This window comes from Esox lucius, chromosome 24, assembly GCF_011004845.1.
Source record: "Esox lucius isolate fEsoLuc1 chromosome 24, fEsoLuc1.pri, whole genome shotgun sequence".
In the NCBI taxonomy this organism is placed as follows: Eukaryota; Metazoa; Chordata; class Actinopteri; order Esociformes; family Esocidae; genus Esox; species Esox lucius.
The window spans coordinates 8,346,590-8,366,821 of NC_047592.1; the positions used below are offsets into that span (position 1 = coordinate 8,346,590).

Here is a 20,232-nt window from a genome sequence, read left to right on the forward strand (position 1 = left end):
CGAGGATCTCCTCAATCCCACCGTCACGTCTTCCATTGAGGAAGCAGAGGATGAGGGCTCAGAGGTGGACTCGTCCATCACCCGGGCTGAAGTCACAGAGGTAGTCAAGAAACTCCTCGGTGGCAAGGCACCGGGGGTGGATGAGATCCGCCCTGAGTACCTCAAGTCTCTGGATGTTGTGGGGCTGTCTTGGTTGACACGCCTGTGCAACATCGCGTGGCAGTCGGGGACAGTGCCTCTGGGATGGCAACCCGGGGTGGTGGTCCCTCTTTTTAAGAAGGGGGACTGGAGGGTGTGTTTCAACTATAGGGGGATCACACTTCTCAGCCTTCCCGGGAAAGTCTATGCCAGGGTTCGGGAGAGGAGAATACGGCCAATAGTAGAACCTCGGATTCAGGAGGAACAGTGTGGTTTTCGTCCAGGCCGTGGAACACTGGACCAGCTCTATACCCTCTACGGGGTGTTGGAGGGTTCATGGGAGTTTGCCCAACCAATCCACATGTGTTTTGTGGATTTGGAGAAGGCATTCGACTGTGTCCCTCGTGGCATCCTGTGGAGGGTGCTTCGGGAATATGGGGTCCTGGGTTCTTTGCTAAGGGCTGTCAGGTCCCTGTACGACCGAAGCAGGAGCTTGGTCCGCATTGCCGGCAGTAAGTCAGACTTGTTCCCAGTGCATGTTGGACTCCGGCAGGGCTACCCTTTGTCACCGGTTCTGTCCCGTCCCACCGAGAGGAGACCCCGGGGAAGACCTAGGACACGCTGGAGGGACTATGTCTCCCGGCTGGCCTGGGAACGCCTCGGTGTCCCCCCGGAAGAGCTGGAGGAAGTGTCTGGGGAGAGGGAAGTCTGGGCATCTCTGCTTAGACTGCTGCCCCCGCGACCCGGCCCCGGATAAGCGGAAGATGATGATGATGATATTATACCGAGGGAAATCGTATCAACCCACTGGTTCATTGACACACATTGGTTTTAATGATAGTAAGTGGATGATGCATTCAAATGAACTCAATATCACCCACATACAGGTGCTGGTCATAAAATTAGAATATCATCAGAAAGTTGATTTATTTCAGTAATTCCATTCAAAAAGTTAAACTTGTATAATGTATACATTCATTCCACACAGACTGATATATTTCAAGTGTTTTTTTCTTTTAATGTTGATGATTACACTCACCTAAAGGATTATTAATTTCTCATTAATGCAATTATCTAATTAACCAATCACATGGCAGTTGCTTCAATGCATTTAGGGGTGTGGTCCTGGTCAAGACAATCTCCTGAACTCCAAACTGAATGTCAGAATGGGAAAGAAAGGTGATTTAAGCAATTTTTAGCGTGGCATGGTTGTTGGTGCCAGACGGGCCGGTCTGAGTATTTCACAATCTGCTCAGTTACTGGCACAACCATTTCTAGGGTTTACAAAGAATGGTGTGAAAAGGGAAAAACATCCAGTATGCGGCAGTCCTGTGAGCGAAAATGCTTTGTTGATGCTAGAGGTCAGAGGAGAATGGGCCGACTGATTCAAGCTGATAGAAGAGCAACTTTGACTGAAATAACCACTCGTTACAACCGAGGTATGTAGCAAAGCATTTGTGAAGCCACAACACACACAACCTTGAGGCGGATGGGCTACAACAGCAGAAGACCCCACCGGGTACCACTCATCTCCACTACAAATAGGAAAAAGAGGCTACAATTTGCACGAGCTCACCAAAATTGGACAGTTGAAGACTGGAAGAATGTTGCCTGGTCTGATGAGTCTCGATTTCTGTTGAGACATTCAGATGGTAGAGTCAGAATTTGGCGTAAACAGAAGGAGAGTGCCTGCCTCAAGTGGAGGAGTTTAAGTATCTAGGGGTCCTGTTCACGAGTGAGGGAAGGAACGGGAGATTGACAGACAGATCGGTGCAGCTTCTGCAGTAATGCGGTTGATGTATCGGTCTGTTGTGGTGAAGAAAGAGCTGAGCCGCAAGGCGAAGCTCTCGATTTACCGGTCAATCTACGTTCCTACTCTCACCTGTGGACAAGATCCCGGATACAGGCGGCCGAAATGAGCTTTCTCCGCAGGGTGGCTGGGCGATCCCTTAGAGATAGGGTGAGAAGCTCGGTCACCCGGGAGGAGCTCAGAGTAGAGCCGCTGCTCCTCCACATCGAGAGGGGTCAGCTGAGGTGGCTTGGGCATCTGTTTCGGATGCCCTCCGTAACGCCTTCCTGGGAAGGTGTTCCGGTCCCGTCCCACCGGGAGGAGACCCCGGGGAAGACCTAGGACACGCTGGAGGGACTATGTCTCCCGGCTGGCCTGGGAACGCCTCGGTGTCCCCCCGGAAGAGCTGGAGGAAGTGTCTGGGGAGAGGGAAGTCTGGGCATCCCTGCTTAGACTGCTGCCCCCGCGACCCGGCCCCGGATAAGCGGAAGAAGATGGTATGGTATGGTATGGTATGGTAGAATGAGAACATGGATCCATCATGCCTTGTTACCACTGTGCAGGCTGGTGGTAGTGGTGCAATGGTGTGGAGGATGTTTTCTTGGCACACTTTAGGCCCCTTAGTGCCAATTGGGCATCGTTTAAATGCCACGGCCTACCTGAGGATTGTTTCTGACCATGTCCATTCCTTTATGACCACCATGTACCCATCCTCTGATGGCTACTTCCAGCAGGATAATGCACCATGTCACAAAGCTCGAATCATTTCAAATTAGTTTCTTGAACATGACAATGAGTTCACTGTACTGAAATGGCCCCCACAGTCACCAGATCTCAACCCAATAGAGCATCTTTGGGATGTGGTGGAACGGGAGCTTCATGCCCTGGATGTGCATCCCACAAATCTCCATCAACTGCAAGATGCTATCCTATCAATATGGGCCAACATTTCCAAAGAATGCTTTCAGCACCTTGTTGAATCAATGCCATGTAGAATTAAGGCAGTTCTAAAGGCGAAAGGGGGTCAAACACAGTATTAGTATGGTGTTCCTAATAATCCTTTAGGTGAGTATATCTGACAACTAATGAAAACCCCAAATGCAGTATCTCAGAAAATTAGAATATTGTGAAAAGTTTCAATATTGAAGACACCTGGTGCCACACTCTAATCAGCTAATTAACTCAAAACACCTGCAAAGGCCTTTAAATGGTCTCTCAGTCTAGTTCTGTAGGCTACACAATCATGGGGAAGACTGCTGACTTGACAGCTGTCCAAAAGACAACCACTCACATCTTGCACAAGGAGGGCAAGACACAAAAGGTCATAGCTAAAGAGGCTGGCTGTTCACAGAGCTCTGTGTCCAAGCACATTAATAGAGAGGCGAAGGGAAGGAAAATATGCGAAGTAGCCGGATGTTGTTGGGAAGTTGAACAAGTCGATCCGGGGCATCCTAGACACACTAACATATGTTATTCATTTTCATAAAATAAAAGGTGTGGAGTACAGCCTGTGGTTATGTGAAGAAAAATAACGAAATGTACAGTAAATGCATGAAAGTTTGTGGCACTGACACAATGAAACGCGGGTGCAGTCTTTCTTTGGGCATTGTGCAGGTACAGTCCATATAAACACTTAATGAATGCACTACCAAACAGCCAAAGCAAGTTGGCATTCAAGCAATTTGGACACAATTTGGACATTACTCTTACAACACAATTAAGTAGAATTCGGGACCCTATACCAAGAAACATCTTCCTCCTCATTGTGGTTGATGGGGAAAACAGTACGTCACCGATTGCAACCCACAGACAATCAACGGCTGATTCCCTCCCTTGAACCAGGAAAACCACAACTTATCACTTCCTGAAACTTCTTTCACACACACAACCTCTTTCTATCTCTCTTTGCCTCTCTCAGTCTCCCTCACGCACAAACACCCTGCGTGACATTTGTTTATGGGGTAACAAAATTCAACTTGCAAATAGGGGGTTCGGTTTGGTCACACGTCAGTCGGGAGATAAAATAGGTCATTAGCAAACCAATGGAACTGTTATCGGGTGCAGTGGCAAGCTCTGAGTGTTACAGAGTTTATTATAGCTCTGCTCACCAGGTGTGAAAACCGCAGCAGCCCTGCCACCTAATTCACATTAGAGGATGGACTGATTTTGAACAATGTGGGCATGTACTTTAGGTCCCCGGAGCGTTAGAGGAGTAGTGATTGAGGGATGGTAAACGCGTGTGTGTTTGTTGGGTCTCTGAAGGATGATTCACGAGGGAATGGATGAGGGCACCGCGGAAAGTGTGTGTGTGTGTGTGTGTGTGTGTGTGTGTGTGTCACAAAAGATTCTGCTGCAGAGAGGTGGGTGGACACACTCAATTACAGGCTTCACAAAAAGTCTGAAAAAACACACACATGCAAGGGTTTGGGGGGGTGGTTGACAAGACAGAGAGGGGAGAAAACAGGAGCGGTGGAGACAGAGAGACAGATGGAGATGGAGAGAAAGGAAAACTGGAGAGGAGGAGAGAGAGACAGAGCAAGGGGAAAATGGGAGAGGAGGGGAGAGACAGACAGAGAGAGAGAGGGAAAATGGAAGAGGACAATAAGAGACAGACAGGGAAAGGAGGAGAGAGAGAGGCAGACAGAGGGAGAGAGCGAGAGAATAATGTGTGAATACAGGAGCTGGTCATAAAATTAGAATATCATCAAAAAGTTGATTTATTTCAGTAATTCCATTCAAAAAGTGAAATTTGTATAATGTATACATTCATTCCACACAGACTGATATATTTCGTTGTCAGTTATAATCATCAAAATTAAAAGAAAAAAACACTTGAAATATATCAATCTGTGTGGAGTGAATGTATACATTATACAAGTTTCACTTTTGAATGGAATTACTGAAATAAATCAACTTTTTGATGATATTCTAATTTTATGACCAGCACCTGTAGTACATGAAGGTACTATACGCATAACTGACAAGACATGTGGAGCTTAGAAATGCCCAAAATGCATATCGCATATAGATTACAAACTCTTAAAATGTATTCATGAAATACACAAAGATACATACTTGAAAAAGAGCAAGGTGTATGCATGTTAGATGCAAGGTGATAGCTTTTATTCTCCAACTGTTACAAATAGTGCAGATGTATTTAATATTAAAACAAACAAAATGTCCCCAAAAAGCAATTTCAGAAAACCACATGAAAATCTCTCAAACTCACACAGGGAATAGTAAACATTACCTCAGTAACTCACAACAGTGGGGCCGTTCGGAAGGGACAAGCAGAATCACAACTTCAAAGTAATTCTAGAAAACCATTCACTCTCAAAGGACCCCCCAAAATAACTCAATACAGAAGCCTCTTTTTTTCATCTAAGAGAATCACAATGCATTGTATAGGACAAGGATATAATAAAATATCAACCTCTCTTGGCATCGTGTCATTCATCTAGGAAGTGCATGAATTATTTATGCTAATCTTTTAGTAAAAGCTGTTTCTTTTTTGGCATGTCTGGTTTATTCTTTTAATGCATATATGACGTTCAATAATAACTACCTGTAATTACTACCTGTAAAAGAAAATTATAATTCAGCTACAAATTAAAACACTCCAACATAGTTTATTTGAATATTCCTGTTCTCTTGCTATTTCAATTATCTTAAAATTTTTCCTTTTTTTTGACTCCGGAGATTTTCATCAATATCTTCAACTCATAGAACAACCGAACCCAAATTATGGAAAACCAGAAATAACTAAAGTTAGTCACAAACAATAACTGACCTCAATGCATACGTTTGCCAAGCCATCATCACAAATATGAATATGTTCTTAGCTGAGCTCCCTGCTAAAATAAATACATCGAACCAAAAATGAAACATGCAAAGCTTTAAAATTCTAAAACAACGCATCCGGTTAAAGGCACATTTGACAGCCAGGATATGTAAGAATATCTGCAATTCAATAAATAAAACCATAAATTATTTTGTTAAGTTAAAACTTCCTTAAAATGTTTTTATCTTTCTATGTCATAATTGAACTGGTTTATTCCATGGCTAAAGCGTAAACTCCCATTGGTTTCCCTTTCAGGCGAGTTCTCCCATTGCAGGTACATTTTGGGGCGCTGCAGGTAAACGCTTAACAATCCCAACAGTCCGTTTTGGTTGTTTTCTCTTCATCCGCGTACAACTGACGCGGATCCCGTCAATCAATGTTTGCCGCGTACCGTCTGCACAGTCCAAACAAACAACTTGCAGGAAAAAAGGAAGCTCCATCTGGCATTCCCTGTGGTACACTGTAATTACAGCCAGTCAGTTGGACTCAAAAACGACGCCAGCCAGTTTCATGTTGGTAAAGGCATTAGGTCCACCTGCTACATTGGCGTACGTCCGGACTTTGGCATTCATACGAACTGGCAACCTCCCACTAAAAAATATCCCTTCAGTGAAAAAACACCTCGTCCATTATTCCCTCCTGACACATGTAAGGCAACAGACTGGTAATAAGTTAGTAACAGATGTATGTCTTTGGGGCTTAAACATAAAACAACGCCATACAGTCATATCTTGCACACTGCACATCCACATTGAATAATCACTCAATTCCAACCGAGTGGGGCCGCTGACGTCAAATGCTGGCTAGATTGCACCGAGCATCTTTCGCCGCCATCTTGGTCCGGCCGGCGTAGCATAGTTCTCAATCCCTCTGTACAGCGCTGGTGTCCACAGACACGTGGGGGGGGGGGGGGGGGGGGGGCAGCCGGTGCCACGCGTCACTGCATCAGACACTTCTCTTGCTTCACCTTCTTGCTGTACTTCCTGCGCCTCTGCTCCAGGCCTCTCTCCAGCCTCTCGTCCTCCTCCAGAGCCCTGGGTGCAGAGGAGAGGGGTTTAGTGACTGGCCAGAACCGTGGCTGGTCCCTCTCCCAAGGCTCAACTCTGTGGCGGTGGAGGACGGAAACTCACAGAAGACAACAGACACCTGGGATCTCATTGCTGTCATAGCACTAACCGCTACGGCCATATAGTAACAGGCTAACACATCCATGGTTTACGTGTAGCGGGGTGTGTTAGGTGTCTGTGCTGTGTTTCGGCTTCTACTGTGGCCGTTCAGCGAGCAGGATTCAGCCGGGCTACGTCGTGCGTCCTAAACGACTGCTTGGTTCTCTAATATAGTACGCTACTTTCGAGCAGGGGCCATATGACCCCTCCAGTCAAAATGAGCCCATTGTCTTGGGCTTGAGGTGCTATTCTGTACACGGATGTGGCTGCCTCACCCTCTCTCCTTGGCGTCCATGTTGTGGACCAGCTCGTCTCTCAGGTTGACCAGGGACACCAGCTCCTGTAGAAGCAGCTGCTCTCTGTGTTTATGGGCGGCCGTTTTCTGCCACTCTGGAGAGGAAAACGCAGACGAGGGCGTACATGGTGTACAAGCATGGGGAAGACAGGTGTTAGGGAATTGTGACAGTGAAGAGTAGGCAGTTGTTTCTTTGCTGAATGAACTTCAAGACCAGGTTTTTACTGCAATGTGTATTTTTGACATTACTTATTCTATTGGCTTTTGACTTGCTTTATGTTAGAACTAAAAGTTAGTAAATTACTATGATAAAGCAGCCTTAAAGAGAGGATAAATTCCTTGCATTGTGAGCCAGTCTGCCTCCTAATCCATGAGTCTTGCCCAAAGTTAACTGCAATATGCAGAATTTACTCATTTCCTTTACACAGAATTTACTAATTTAATTTATAGTCACCTTCAATAGCCATCATATCTCTCAGTTCTCGGTTTAACATCTGAAACCTTGTTTCCAGGTCCTGCTCTTCTTGCCTGTAGAGCAGAATGACGCCTGGTGAGATCAATGTAATCAGCTGTAATAAGTCAGTGTTTGTTAAATGTTGTTTAAATATATCAGTGTTGGTGAAATGTTGATTAAAAACATCAGTGTTGGTGAAATGTTGTTTAAATACATCAGTGTTGGTTAGGGGTGGCAGGTGGCCTAGTGATTACAACATCTGACCAAGAATCCAAACTTTGCTAAAACAAACTCCCAAGCCAACAAGGTGACAAAACATTTTCTTCATCCCTGCCCCCAACCAAGGCAATTAACCCCTTACTGCTCCCCAGTGGCTTACTGAGGCAGCTTCCACATCTCTCTAGTTCCAGTGGGTGGAGACAAACAGTGAAGTAACATTTTGACTGGGTCTTGTGTGCAGTGGATACATGTTCCCTGTGCCAAGTTGACAGAGCCAAGTTGGGACTGTGTATCTTACAGTAGCTGTAGCTGGTCTTGTCTTCTGATTAGGGCGTTCTTCTTGTTGACCAGTGTGAACCACTCCTGAATCAACTTCTCCTCCTGCAACTTGTCACTACCTGCAAGTATGGAGACGGAAAAGGGGGCATTAATATTAAGAGAAGATGACTAAATGTTATGAAAATTACTGAAAGACTTTATATTTTCTTTTCTTCTTTTCCCCTTCTCTGCTCCCTCCAGACTCCCCCCACCTCCCTCCACCCTTGCTTACTGCCCTCCTCCTCAATTACCCTCCACCTCCCTCCACCCCCCCTCACCTCACATGGTTAATTATTACAATTGTAATCTTAATATGTTCACCCGACACAGCCAGAAGAGGACTGGTCACCGCTCCTAGCCTGGGTCCTCTCTAGGTTTCTTCCTACATTTTAGCATTCTTAGGGAGTTTTTCCTAGCCATTGAAATTTAACACTACTGTTGTTTGCTCCTTGGGGTTTAAGGCCGGGTGTTTTGTAAAAGCACTTTGTGACAACTGCTGATGTAAAACGGGCTTTATAAATATATTTGATTGATTGATTGACCTACACCCCCATACCACCCAGCCTTCGTTCTCCCTCACCTGACTCCATCAGTCGCCGTAGTCTTCTTTCCACAGTGTCTGCTCGGCTGTCAATGTGCTTCTGCTCTGCCACCAGGGCCTGCATCTCACTCAGCACGTACTGGCTTGTGTCCTACACACACACACACACGCACACACACAGTTGTCCAGCTATCTGATCGTTGGTATTTCCTTGATGTACCAATGTTTATGACAGCAGCAGATAGTGATTTGAGGAAGTGACAAACCTGGAACTCTTCAGCTGAACGGCCTTCTTCACCAGTTGCCCCCTCTACATGAAAGATACAAAAACAGGAAAATATATATGAGCATGAATGCAGTAGCTCAGCTGAGGAACTGTAAAAGAAACTCTAAAGTGTAAAAACATTTATATAAAAAAAGAAGAAAACTAAACTGATAACATGAGCCAATTAGAATAGTTTTATTAAGGCTCTCATCTTGTTGTTGGGATGCAATCAAAGTAATTGGATTAAGTGATGCAAAATGCTCACAGGGTGAATGAGTCAAGAACTACCAACGTGTAGTAAAGTCCTTCTGCCTGACATTACTTGGGATAAGCTTTTTTAAGATCTGGGTTAAGGTACCATCGTATGTTGGTACTCCGAAAATGTCACAGAATCAATACAGTATATGTACCTGGTTCGGATTTGGTTCTCGCAGCTCCAACCTCTTCCTGACCTACAGCAGCCTGTAAATACAACAATGAAATTATCCACAGAGACGGACAAGGTCGAATTGAGAAACTGAGACAAGGATGAGGGAAGAGATTGTGTAATTCTAGCCGACACTTTTCAACCAAAGCAGCTCAGTTGAAGAGCCAGAAGTCTCCAGCAGAAATCCAACCGGTAACATTTGGCGCCGTTACTGCCAAGGTCTACCTGCTGAGCCTCAAAGCACGGCGGCCCACCTACCTCTGCTGGGTCTGTCTCGTCTATTGACCTGCGTTGGGACCGGCGCTTCTTAACCAGATCTGCATCCTTCAGATGGGAGAACCCGGACTTGGCTGACGAACAGTGTGTCCTGGGTGGCGCGACGGGGACCTGTGCCCCTCCCGCTGCCCCCCCAGCCAGTAACCGCTTGGTCCTGGGGGGCGGGACCGCGACCCCATTTGTACCGCCCTTCGTGTCAGCAGCCGCCTGCGCCCCGGCGTCCCCGTTGGTCTCCGTTGTCAGGGCCTCGTCTTGGATCTGGCAAGCAACGCCGTAGCTCGACTCGCTGCTGTCCGCCTCGATGTGCAGCACGCTCAGCTCTTGGCCCAGGAAGGAAGTGCGGATCTGGTTGAGGTACGTCATGACGATGAGGCGGTCGGGCACGGGCAGCAGAACCATGTCCGAGGGCTCCATCAGCCGGGAGATGCCCAGCTCGGCGAAAGCGTCGAAGGCCTGGTTGAAAATGAGCGGAAGGTTTGGGGAGAAGTTAACCAAATTGTCAACGGTAGATAAGTGGTTATGAAACGGGATCAAAGGAAATTACCTTTTTGTTGTTGCCCTTGATGTCATAAGGGTCCAACATTTCAAAATGTCTAAGCCCGTTGAGAAAGAAGGAATTCCCAGCAAAAAGGAAACACAAGTTACACACATCAGAAAGCTGTCATAAAAGCTGTGACACAACACCTGACATGGTTCACACGGGGGAACTGAATGTTACATTTTCCCCGGGTGAAAGTGGTGCAGCAGGGCGCAGAAGGCCAGGCCATTCCTCCACGATGTGCTGAAGTTGGTGATCTTCACTCCCTTGTGACCCTTGGTGGCCTCCTGACACCATTCCAGTAGGGACTGGCTGGATGTGACGAGCCCCTGACTTGCCGCAAGATCCTAAGGCAAATTAAACACAAATTCACAGTAAAATGTGAGCAGCACTTCATTTTTATATTTCATGCCGCAGCCATTTGCAAGTATTACACAGTCATTTAAACCTAAACATAAACAGTTATGATGATAGTAAGAGGTCTGGATTTTATTTCAAAGGTCACTGACACTAAATGGATGGTGGAGGATTGGTCAACTAATAGGTTATAAATAACTTACTTCTGGGGAAGCAGCACAGTCTTTTTCCATTTCCTGAGAGTTTGCAGGTCTTAATTTTGGCATAGTTGGTGCCTCTGCTGCCCCCTGCTGGCTAAAAAGAGACATACAGGGATTTAATATGACCAGACTGAACAGCAACTGATTGACATAATCTGGATGTTTGTTTCTCCAGTTTATTAGAAACACAATTTAAAATACTTGTATTGTTGAAATCAATGAATGGCATTTTCTCCATGAGTGCACTTTGATGCAGGCACACAGTAGTCACACAGAATTATTTTCAAGTAAGTTTAATTACAAAACATAAAAAAATCCACAGCTGTGTTGCACTGTTTGTCCAGGTAAACACAACATACCTCTCCTCATCTAAGCCACCAGCAGCTACAGCTACTGTCTCAAAGCCAAAGTCCACCTCTTCAACCCTCATGTCTTTGCTTTCTACTTCCATCTGCTCTCCTTCAACATGTAACCATTCATCCTCCGCAGGTAAAGCACTGGTTGCAGAGGTGTGGTCAAGCACTTCTGCTGCGGAACCTCCGCCAATGTCCTCGCTAACAGTGTCTGCGAAGACCTCAGCTGCCTTAGGGGTTTCTGTGAAAGCCTCAGTAACCATAGGGGTTTCTGTGAAAGGCTCAGGAACCGTAGGGGTTTCTGTGAAGGTCCAGCTCTCGCTGCTCTCTTCCAGTTCCTTCTTGCAGAGCGAAACCTCAGGTGACATCTCATCTGAATTCAAAATTGTGAAAAAGCTCCCTTCGGAGACAACGCTGGAGGTTAAGGATATTGAACCCTCTGTGGCTTCCTGACCAGTGGGTTGTTTGTCTTTCTGAGACAGAGAAGCCAAGGAGTCAAGGGAACCTGGCAGGCTGGTGAATGAGGATTCAGTAGGAGGAGTTCCATCAGAGAAAGTGGAACTAAGGCGTTTTTTAGAGCGGGGAACTGGAACAGGCACGCTTGACTGGTCTACGTTTAATCTACTCTGCCTCTTCCGTAGAGGAGCAACCACCACCTCCCCGGTGGGTGCAGGCTGGCCAACAGCGGGTACAGGTGGAAGACTACTGCTCCTCTTGCTGGGTTGAGGTGGTACCAATCCAGAGGGCAAAGCTGCCGGTGAACATCCTCTCTCTCTGGTAGGCTCAGTGTCATCCCCACAAGAGCCATGCCAGGTCTTTGATTGAGTATCATATTGGACCGGTGAGGTGGGTTCTCCTTTCTCAAGAGAGGTCGGGACTCGTGAGTACTCGTGCGTCTCTTCCCTCGTTACCTTGTGTACACCGTCCTCTTTTGAAGCCTTCCTACCTGGCTCACCTTCAAGCAACACTGAGGCTGTTTGTGTGACTTCCGTAGACTGCTTCTCCTTCTCAACCTTTTCAAAAGAGTCTATTATAGCATCCTCTAGCTGGCCTGGAGATTTTGACTCCTGGTTGGCAACATTCAGGGCCTCCACATCCACAGACTCCTCTGTGCAATCTTCTGTCGTGCCTGATTCCACCGAGGGAGCATTAGTTCTCTTGCTGTGCCTTGGCGGGGCAATTTTTCTTATGATTGATAGGGGGACAGTCTCACCCACACCAAAGTCAGAGGACTCTGTAGGTACAGGATCTGGAGTAAGGTTTGGGAGTTTATCAGTAGCAGTCTTTAAATGGTCAGACATCTCATGAGGTTCGGGAGAGAGAGATGCTTTCTTGGTGCGTTGAGGTGGAATCAGCTTAGTGACCGCAATAACATTCTCTGGCTCATCGGCTTTCTGACACTGCTCTGGAGTAAGGATGTCTTCTCTTCTCACAGGCCGCAGAGGAATCGGCCTGGTTTCTATCTGCCCAACTTTCTGTGAAAGGTCTGCACTGGAGGGTCTTGATGTTCTCCTTGGGCGTGGAGGTGGGACAATGCCCGTCATCTGTGATGTCTCTACAGCAAACCATTTCTTTGTACGGCGAGGGACCACTTCAATGGGCATCTGGACAGGAGCATCAGCTTTCTGTTCAGGCTCTGTTGAAAGGTTTGGATCTCTATCTATAACAGGCTGAGATGAGAATACCTCAGCTGGTGGGTGGGCAGTAAAACCCTTTTGGCCATCAGCTTCCTTTAGAGGTTCAGCTGATAGACTGCGGTCCCTTCTCTTTGAACGACGTGGAGCGACTATTTCGGGGGGTGTCTGTACATGTAGATTCTCAAACATCTGTTTGCGATCTGTTGTAAGACTGTCTTTTCGCCTTAGAGGACGTGAAGGCCCTAACTTAAATACAATTCCTTGATCATCTGCTTCCTGCTGAGTTTCTGCAGAAAGACTAAGATTTATTTTCTCTGCAAGATATGGAGAAGGTAGCTCAGGGACAGCATGTCCAGGAACACTCTCTTGGCCATCTGATTTCTGCTGAAATTCTTGTGGAGGGAACCTATTTTTCTCTCTGCCTCTTTGAAGCGGGGCAACTTCTGATTGTGTTTCAAATGAACTGACTATCTGTTCATCAGAGGGTTTATCTGGGATGGATATGATATGTTCTGGACGCTCGTCCTCTGCAGTTGGTCGTGAGGAACGGGCAGAGGTGTCCTCTGTGCTTGCGTGTCGGGGGCTTAAGCAAAAACAAATGGAAGTACAAAATCAGGGCTAAGGTGTTGCTATATACTATAACAATAGATTAAATGGCTATTCAAGTTATAAATACAAGTTAACAGTAAAGTAATGCTTCACCAATGATTTGACACACAAAAAGCAATATTCCACAACAGGCATTTATCACCTAGGCAATGACATACTGTACCACCATTCACTGAGCAGACACTAGATTCTTAAATGTTCCAAATTAAGGACTCAATTCTAGACTGATTACAACTAACAAAATATGTTTTTTTCTATTCTACTTACATGACAAACATGCACACAAATCATTACATAGAAGCCATAAAGTGAGTACACAGAGAAACTGACACATTTTGTTTTACAAAATACAAGTGCCTGAAATACCAAGACGCTGCTTAAACCCTCTTGACACATACTGAAGACCTTAACACTCCACTGAGTAGAAAGCATCACTTGGCAACTTGTACAAACAACAGACAATGTTATAACACTTGTATTTTCAAGCCGTGCAACAGAATAGCTTGCAACGCATGTGCTCCAGGGACACTCACCCCTTGTCTGGGAGTAATGTAGGTGATAGTTCTGTCTCGATAGGTGACCCAGGTGTAGAAACATCCACGTGACCTGCTATCTGTCCAGAATCCTGCACTTTGAATGCTGACTTCCCTATTTGCACACACGAGTCAAGAGAAACCTCTTCTTCCCAAGTCACCACAAACTCTTCTTTGGAGATCTCAGTAAGATCATCCTCTGTCAATGGTGGCCATTTTCTCATACTGCATGGACCTTTGACCCCAACAAACCCATCCTCACTGTTCTGTCTAAATGCGAACTGAGACTCGGACTGCTTGTCTTCTAGAGACAACAAGCAAGGATCAGCTGTGCTGGGGAGCTCAATAGTTGGTTTGGTTTTATCGTCAACGTGTGGTGCCTCTACAGATGCTGCTTCCTGTTTAATGGGAGATGTATCTAGGACCGAGGAGCTCCCTGATAGGAATCCACTCTCCTCTGGGTCCACAGAAGAAACTGCCAGGTTACTGTCTTTGGCTTCTGTTGGAAGGGAGCCTGGTGGACTCAACATGGCCGCTACTGTTTCATAACTGCGAGAGAGGGACACTTATGTAAGGGAGGGATTTAGTAGTAAACCAGGCATGTGTAACTTTGGGAGCATGCCAAACCATATAAAAAGTCTCAACATGTCTAAGAAATCCGGACGATTAAACACACAGGTCATTCAAAAGTAACTAGAATTGTATTAATCCCTTGCAAAAATTGCTAAAAGCGATTGACCGGACCAAAGTCTCATGTCAAATCAAACACGCCAAAGAACAAATTAGAAAATGCCATTACATGTTGACTAAAATGCAAACAAATCTGACAAAGAATATACTTTGCCACCACATTCTAAATATAAAACACAACACACTGTGCCATGTTAGAAAGGAACCTCAGACCCATATCCCACTTACCCTCTAGAGAAAACGCCAACGATAGTATGTACAAGACCGGAGGCCTCCTCCTGCTTATCTGCCACAGAACCCTCAGCTTCCAACACCTCCCACCCCAACACTAGCTCTGGTTCTGAAACCGCTGAGGGCTTCTGTAGGCTTGCTATATGTGAGCTGCCAAGGACACTAACATGAGAGGTGAACATTGAAAATAAGATCTTCCAAGAATCCATGCCATACACAGAAATGCACCACAACAATTAATCTGTCATAAATTCAATACAAATAATATACGAATTACACAGTCATAAAACATCTCATATTTGGAAATGACCAAGCATGCCTTGAAGGCTAAAACGTAATCTACTGCAGAGGGTCTGAGAAAAAAACAAGGCATCAATACCACTGCAATCCATGCAGAGAGCCATTTTCTCAAACACTTACCCCTCTAAAACATTATCTGTTGGTTTCACAGCAACCTCTTTCTCCTCTGTCTGCAAACTCGTCTCTTAAAAACCAAAAGCAAAAGTCTTTGGGTTTGCACTTGCAATTCGAGGCACTGGAAATAGGATACTACTTAACCACGTCTTACCATTTGCTTCCACATACTCTGGGCTGTGAGGGAGGGCAGACGAAAAAACAGGATTGCCGTATGCCACAGGGCAAGGTGTTGCCAGAGCAACCATCATTTTGGGGTTTTCTTCTCCAACTGCACTGCTTTGGTCTGGCTCGGAGAGCATTATATCCCCTGACCTATACTGAAATAGCTTTTCCCGTAATGGTTCCATTGGACTCTGAGATTCTTCTCTCTGGGCCAAAGTTAATTCCTTTGGCTGTTGAATTTCAGGTAATTCAGGTACTCTAAATTCCTTTGGACAAGATGGCAGTAGAGCAGTAACCGTAGGATCTTCTAATGCTTTAGGTTTCGGAAGGGAAGGAAACCCAGATGTGAGATTCTCACATGGACAAGATGATGCCAGAATAACTGTATTATTTGTATTTTCTTTGCTTTCTACTGGATTATCTTCGATTGTGTTTTCGAACAGAGGCCTCTGTTCATCATGCCACTCGCCTGCCTGGACTTGTGAGGGGAGACTAGAGATCATGGTACAAGATTGTTTGAGATCACCACTATATATCTCCCTTTTAGGTTGTGGTGCAGAGGGGAAGCCAGGAATACTTGCTGCAGTAGGACAAGATGGTACCAGTGCAGTCATTCCTGGCATTTCTTGTTTGTTTTTTTCGAAAACACCCCTCACTAACATTGGCTTTTTTATTTGCCTCTGCCATAATGGCTGATGATCTGTTGGTGGATCACTGTACAAATCTTTTCTGTCAATTTGCTGACGCGATGGGAAACCTGCAATAGTGGATACTATTGGACATGACAGACTGACAATACTTGGGCCATAATAGACATCTTTGGGATGTGGTACAGATGGGAAACCAGGGGTACAAGACACTTTCGGACAAGATGGTACCAAAGCTATCATTCCTTTCATACAGTCTTTCATATTTTCTGATTGTTCCATTATCATAACTGGCATAACCTTCATTTTCTTCTGCCATAATGTTTGACGATCTGTGGGTGGATATTTGTGCCAGTCTATACTTTCATTTTGTTGATGTGATGGGAAACCTGCAATAGTGGATACTCTTGGACATGACATACTAACAATACTTGGGCCATAATAGACATCTTTGGGTTGTGGCACAGTTGGGAAACCAGAGGTACAAGACACTTTCGGACAAGATGGTACCAAAGCTATCATTCCTTTCATCTTGGCTTTGTCTTCTTCTGACCATTCAATTATCACAAATGGCATCACCTTCATTTGCTTTTGCCATAATTGCTGATGATCTGCGGGCAAAACTGTTTGCCAATCACTCCTTTCTGATTGCTGACGCGTTGCAAAACCTGCAATATTGGAGACATTTGGACACAATGGAAGAAGGTTGACCATACTTGGCCCATAATACAATTTCTGAGGTTGTGCTATCGTTGGAAAACCCGGGACCAGAGACAGTTTAGGACAAGATGGTACAAGAGCCACCATTTCTTCCATACTCCCTTTTTCTGATCTTCCCATTAAGACAACAGGCTTCGCCTTAATTTCCTTGTGCCATAATGGCTGATGATCTGCTGATCGACCTGTATGCCAATCTTTTCTGTCAGTTTGTTGATGTGATGGGAAACCTGCAATAGTGGATACTATTGGACATGACAGGCTGACAATACTTGGGCCATAATAGACATCTTTAGGTTGTGGTACAGATGGGAAACCAGGGGTACGGGCCATTTTCGGACAAGATGGCACCAGAGCCACAATTCCTTTCATTTCCTGTTTATTTTTTTCTGATAGTTCCATCAATATCATCAGCTTCTTAATTTGTTTCTCCCATAATGGCTGATGAATTGTGGGTGGATCTGTGTGCCAATCTCTTCTGTCAGTTTGCTGACGGGATGGGAAACCTGCAATACTAGAGACATTTGGGCATGACAGGCTAGCAAGGCGTGGCTCATAATATACCTCTTCAGGTTGTGGTACACAGGGAAAAGTGGATGCATGTGGGCTACATGGCAGCAAAGCAACCAATGATTTAGTTTTTTCAAGAATATCCTTTGATTTGCATTTTGGAAAAATTTCTTCCTCTGCCTTCTTCTTCTGCAAATGCTCAAACATAGGCTTTGGATCAACAAGCCACTGTAATGTTGTAGTCCCCTCAGAGGATGCAAAATCAAGTTGAGTGGAAGCTTTAGGGAAAACTGGCACAATGCTCAACTTACTGGGTTGTGGTGCTGAGGAAAATCCAGCAATCCTCGCTGTGTGTGGACATGTCGGCCTAAGAAGAATGTTCATTTTCCATTTATCTTTGCCTATTTTTGAGTTGTCAATAATTGTTGTTGTCTCCTTTAGCAACCTCTTGAACAATGAACTCTGATCAATGGCCCCCCCTGCTCCCTTATGAATCTCAATAGACGGAAAACCATGGAGAATAGAAACTTTAGGGCAGCAGGGAACAAGATTGACACTACTTGGCTCCACTTTTGGATTTGACGCAGAGGGGATGCCAGGAGTCATGGATGCGTTGGCACAACAAGGCACAACAGCCACCATTGCTTTACATTTTTCTTTGTCTTCTAGCGACTTGTTTTTAGGAAAAACATTCTCTTCTTCTGCCTTCTTCTTTTTCTGCAAGTGCTCAAACATAGGCTTGGGGTCAACAAGCCACTCTAATGTTGAGGTTCCCTCAGTGGGTACGACACCAGGGAGACCGGTAACTTTAGGGCAAGCGGGCACAAGACTCAACATACTAGGATTTACAGCGTTGGGATGTGCTGCAGAGGGGAAGCCTGGAATCTCTGCTGAATTAGCACATGATGGAACCATAGTCACCATGTGTTTCATTTGCTCTGTGTCTTCTTTTAATCGGTCAAAATATGAAGTGGACATAATCTTCACCCTTTCCTTTACATTTGGTGGGTACTTCCAAATGGCCTCATTGTTAATTGTGTATTCTTTTACCTGACTTTCAAGAGAAGGGAATCCGAGCGAGACGGACACTCTTGGACAGGATGGCACAAGATCTGCCATGTTTGGTACCCTCTCTACCTTGATTTCCTTGAAAAGATGCATAGATTGAAAGCCTGGAATTCTGGCGGTGTTTGGGCAGCATGGGACAATATCTGCCATACCTCTCACCATATCTCTCTCCTCTTTCGATCTATCCACTGACAGCTCTAGACCCTCCTTTCTTGGTTTCTCCCATAATATGCTCTTGTCCACTGGACATTCCTCTAGCTGAGCTACCGAACAAGATGTTTGAGTGGATGGAAACCATCGTGCACTGGCAACTCTTGGGCATGATGGCAGCAGAGAAACAATGTTTTCAGGTCTGAGGAGAGTAGAGACTATGGTCAGAGATGACTTTGACAAACCAATACATTTTCAACTAAGAACAAAGCAATCAAATGTAAATGGCAAACTTTGACGTAAAAAAACAACTCATGCTCAAAATTATTACCAAACTTTTAACAAACATGTCATTAATAATGCACATGATTTTCCAAACCATGCCCGTAAAACGTACAGCATATATTAATGGAAATGTAGTTTCTACATTTAGAATATAAAACAAAGAAGTTCTATAGTACCATTTCATTTCTGATTTCATTTCCATCTGCACTCGGCTAAAGGCTCATTTTAAGTTATTTCCAGTCAAAACCAAAAGGACAGCAACATAAATGCCACACCATGCAGACTAAATCAGCATCCAGCTCGCAGTTAGTGAGGTTGAATGCACAGGCTCTTACACACTTACCGCATATCAAACACTTCCAACTGCCTATCCACAGTAATCTCTTCCTTTCCACAATGTTCTAGTTTGGAGTCTGACTCAGAGACTTCCTCCACTTCTTTTTTCTCACATATCTTATCCGTGTCCTCTACAACTTCATACTCAACCAGGGCCACAACCTCACAAGCCGTTTGGTCTTTTGGCTTATTGTCAACTGTAGCAGCCGTCCCATACGGCAGTGTCTGTCCCACCTGAACAGGAGACTGACACAACAGGCTGAAACAGAATGACATAGAGGGAGACTAAATAAATGGGAAGTCTTACATTGTGAATAGCAGAGGGCATGCACTGTTCAAATACAATGCAAAAATCACAGCAGTCAGTGAGATATGGATAAGATGGTGCAAAAGCATTGACGTTAGCAGCCAAAACAGAACAAGGACACTCCAGCGGTAAACTAACACAACCCACCGATCTCTGACAGTCAAGAATAATGGCATATCAGCAGGAATGGAGTGCCACATTCGACAGTGCAAGTGTCTGAAAACAGAGTTGAAATGCAAGTGTTTCATACTCTATCTGACAGGAGATACAGTAAATGTACTTTCAGATTCAGATACAGAATTCTCTGCTCTCCAACTACCACACTCACCCCCTTTCTAGAATGCCCACTTCTTGCGCCTCAGGTCTGGTATGAATGGCCCCCTCCTCTTTGAGCCCTTCCAACACTGAGTCATGCTTAGATTCTTGATTGTTCTCATTCAGCACTACTTTGTTTAGTTGGGGTTCATGGCTAGGCTCCTTTTGGCCCTGCTCATAGTCACAGGTCTCCTCTGTCCACTCAGTCCTCTTACTTTGAGGTGACTGTTGATGGAGAGATGAACCACTGTTGAGAAGTGTTTGAGAATGTGTTAATGGAAAGCCAGGGGCATTGGCCATGCTTAGACATGAAGGCATCATAGCCATATTTCCCTTCTTAAATTCCTCATGAGTAGGAGTCAGAAACTGCACTGTTTTGTCTCTTAGTGACGTTTCCCCAAATAACCTCTCTTTCAGGGGACTCTGTTGAAGTGGAGGATC

General features: G+C 45.2%; 1 protein-coding gene across 1 annotated transcript in view; it reads right to left on the bottom strand.

Annotated features, from left to right (window-relative positions):
* Positions 1 to 5,013: 5,013 nt before the first annotated feature.
* The window catches only part of ehbp1l1a (EH domain binding protein 1-like 1a), a 40,127-nt gene continuing 24,908 nt past the window's right edge, over positions 5,014 to 20,232 (bottom strand). Inside the window, exons 15-26 of the mRNA XM_034290424.1 lie at positions 10,828 to 10,918; positions 10,448 to 10,614; positions 10,274 to 10,322; positions 9,712 to 10,182; positions 9,437 to 9,488; positions 9,028 to 9,071; positions 8,801 to 8,912; positions 8,201 to 8,300; positions 7,684 to 7,757; positions 7,210 to 7,324; positions 6,699 to 6,802; positions 5,014 to 6,651 (exon numbers count right to left, since the gene is read on the bottom strand). Of these exons, the coding sequence (XP_034146315.1) occupies positions 6,706 to 6,802; positions 7,210 to 7,324; positions 7,684 to 7,757; positions 8,201 to 8,300; positions 8,801 to 8,912; positions 9,028 to 9,071; positions 9,437 to 9,488; positions 9,712 to 10,182; positions 10,274 to 10,322; positions 10,448 to 10,614; positions 10,828 to 10,918 (1,372 nt within the window). The 3' untranslated portion in view covers positions 5,014 to 6,651; positions 6,699 to 6,705. The remainder of the gene's footprint in view (positions 6,652 to 6,698; positions 6,803 to 7,209; positions 7,325 to 7,683; positions 7,758 to 8,200; positions 8,301 to 8,800; positions 8,913 to 9,027; positions 9,072 to 9,436; positions 9,489 to 9,711; positions 10,183 to 10,273; positions 10,323 to 10,447; positions 10,615 to 10,827; positions 10,919 to 20,232) is intronic.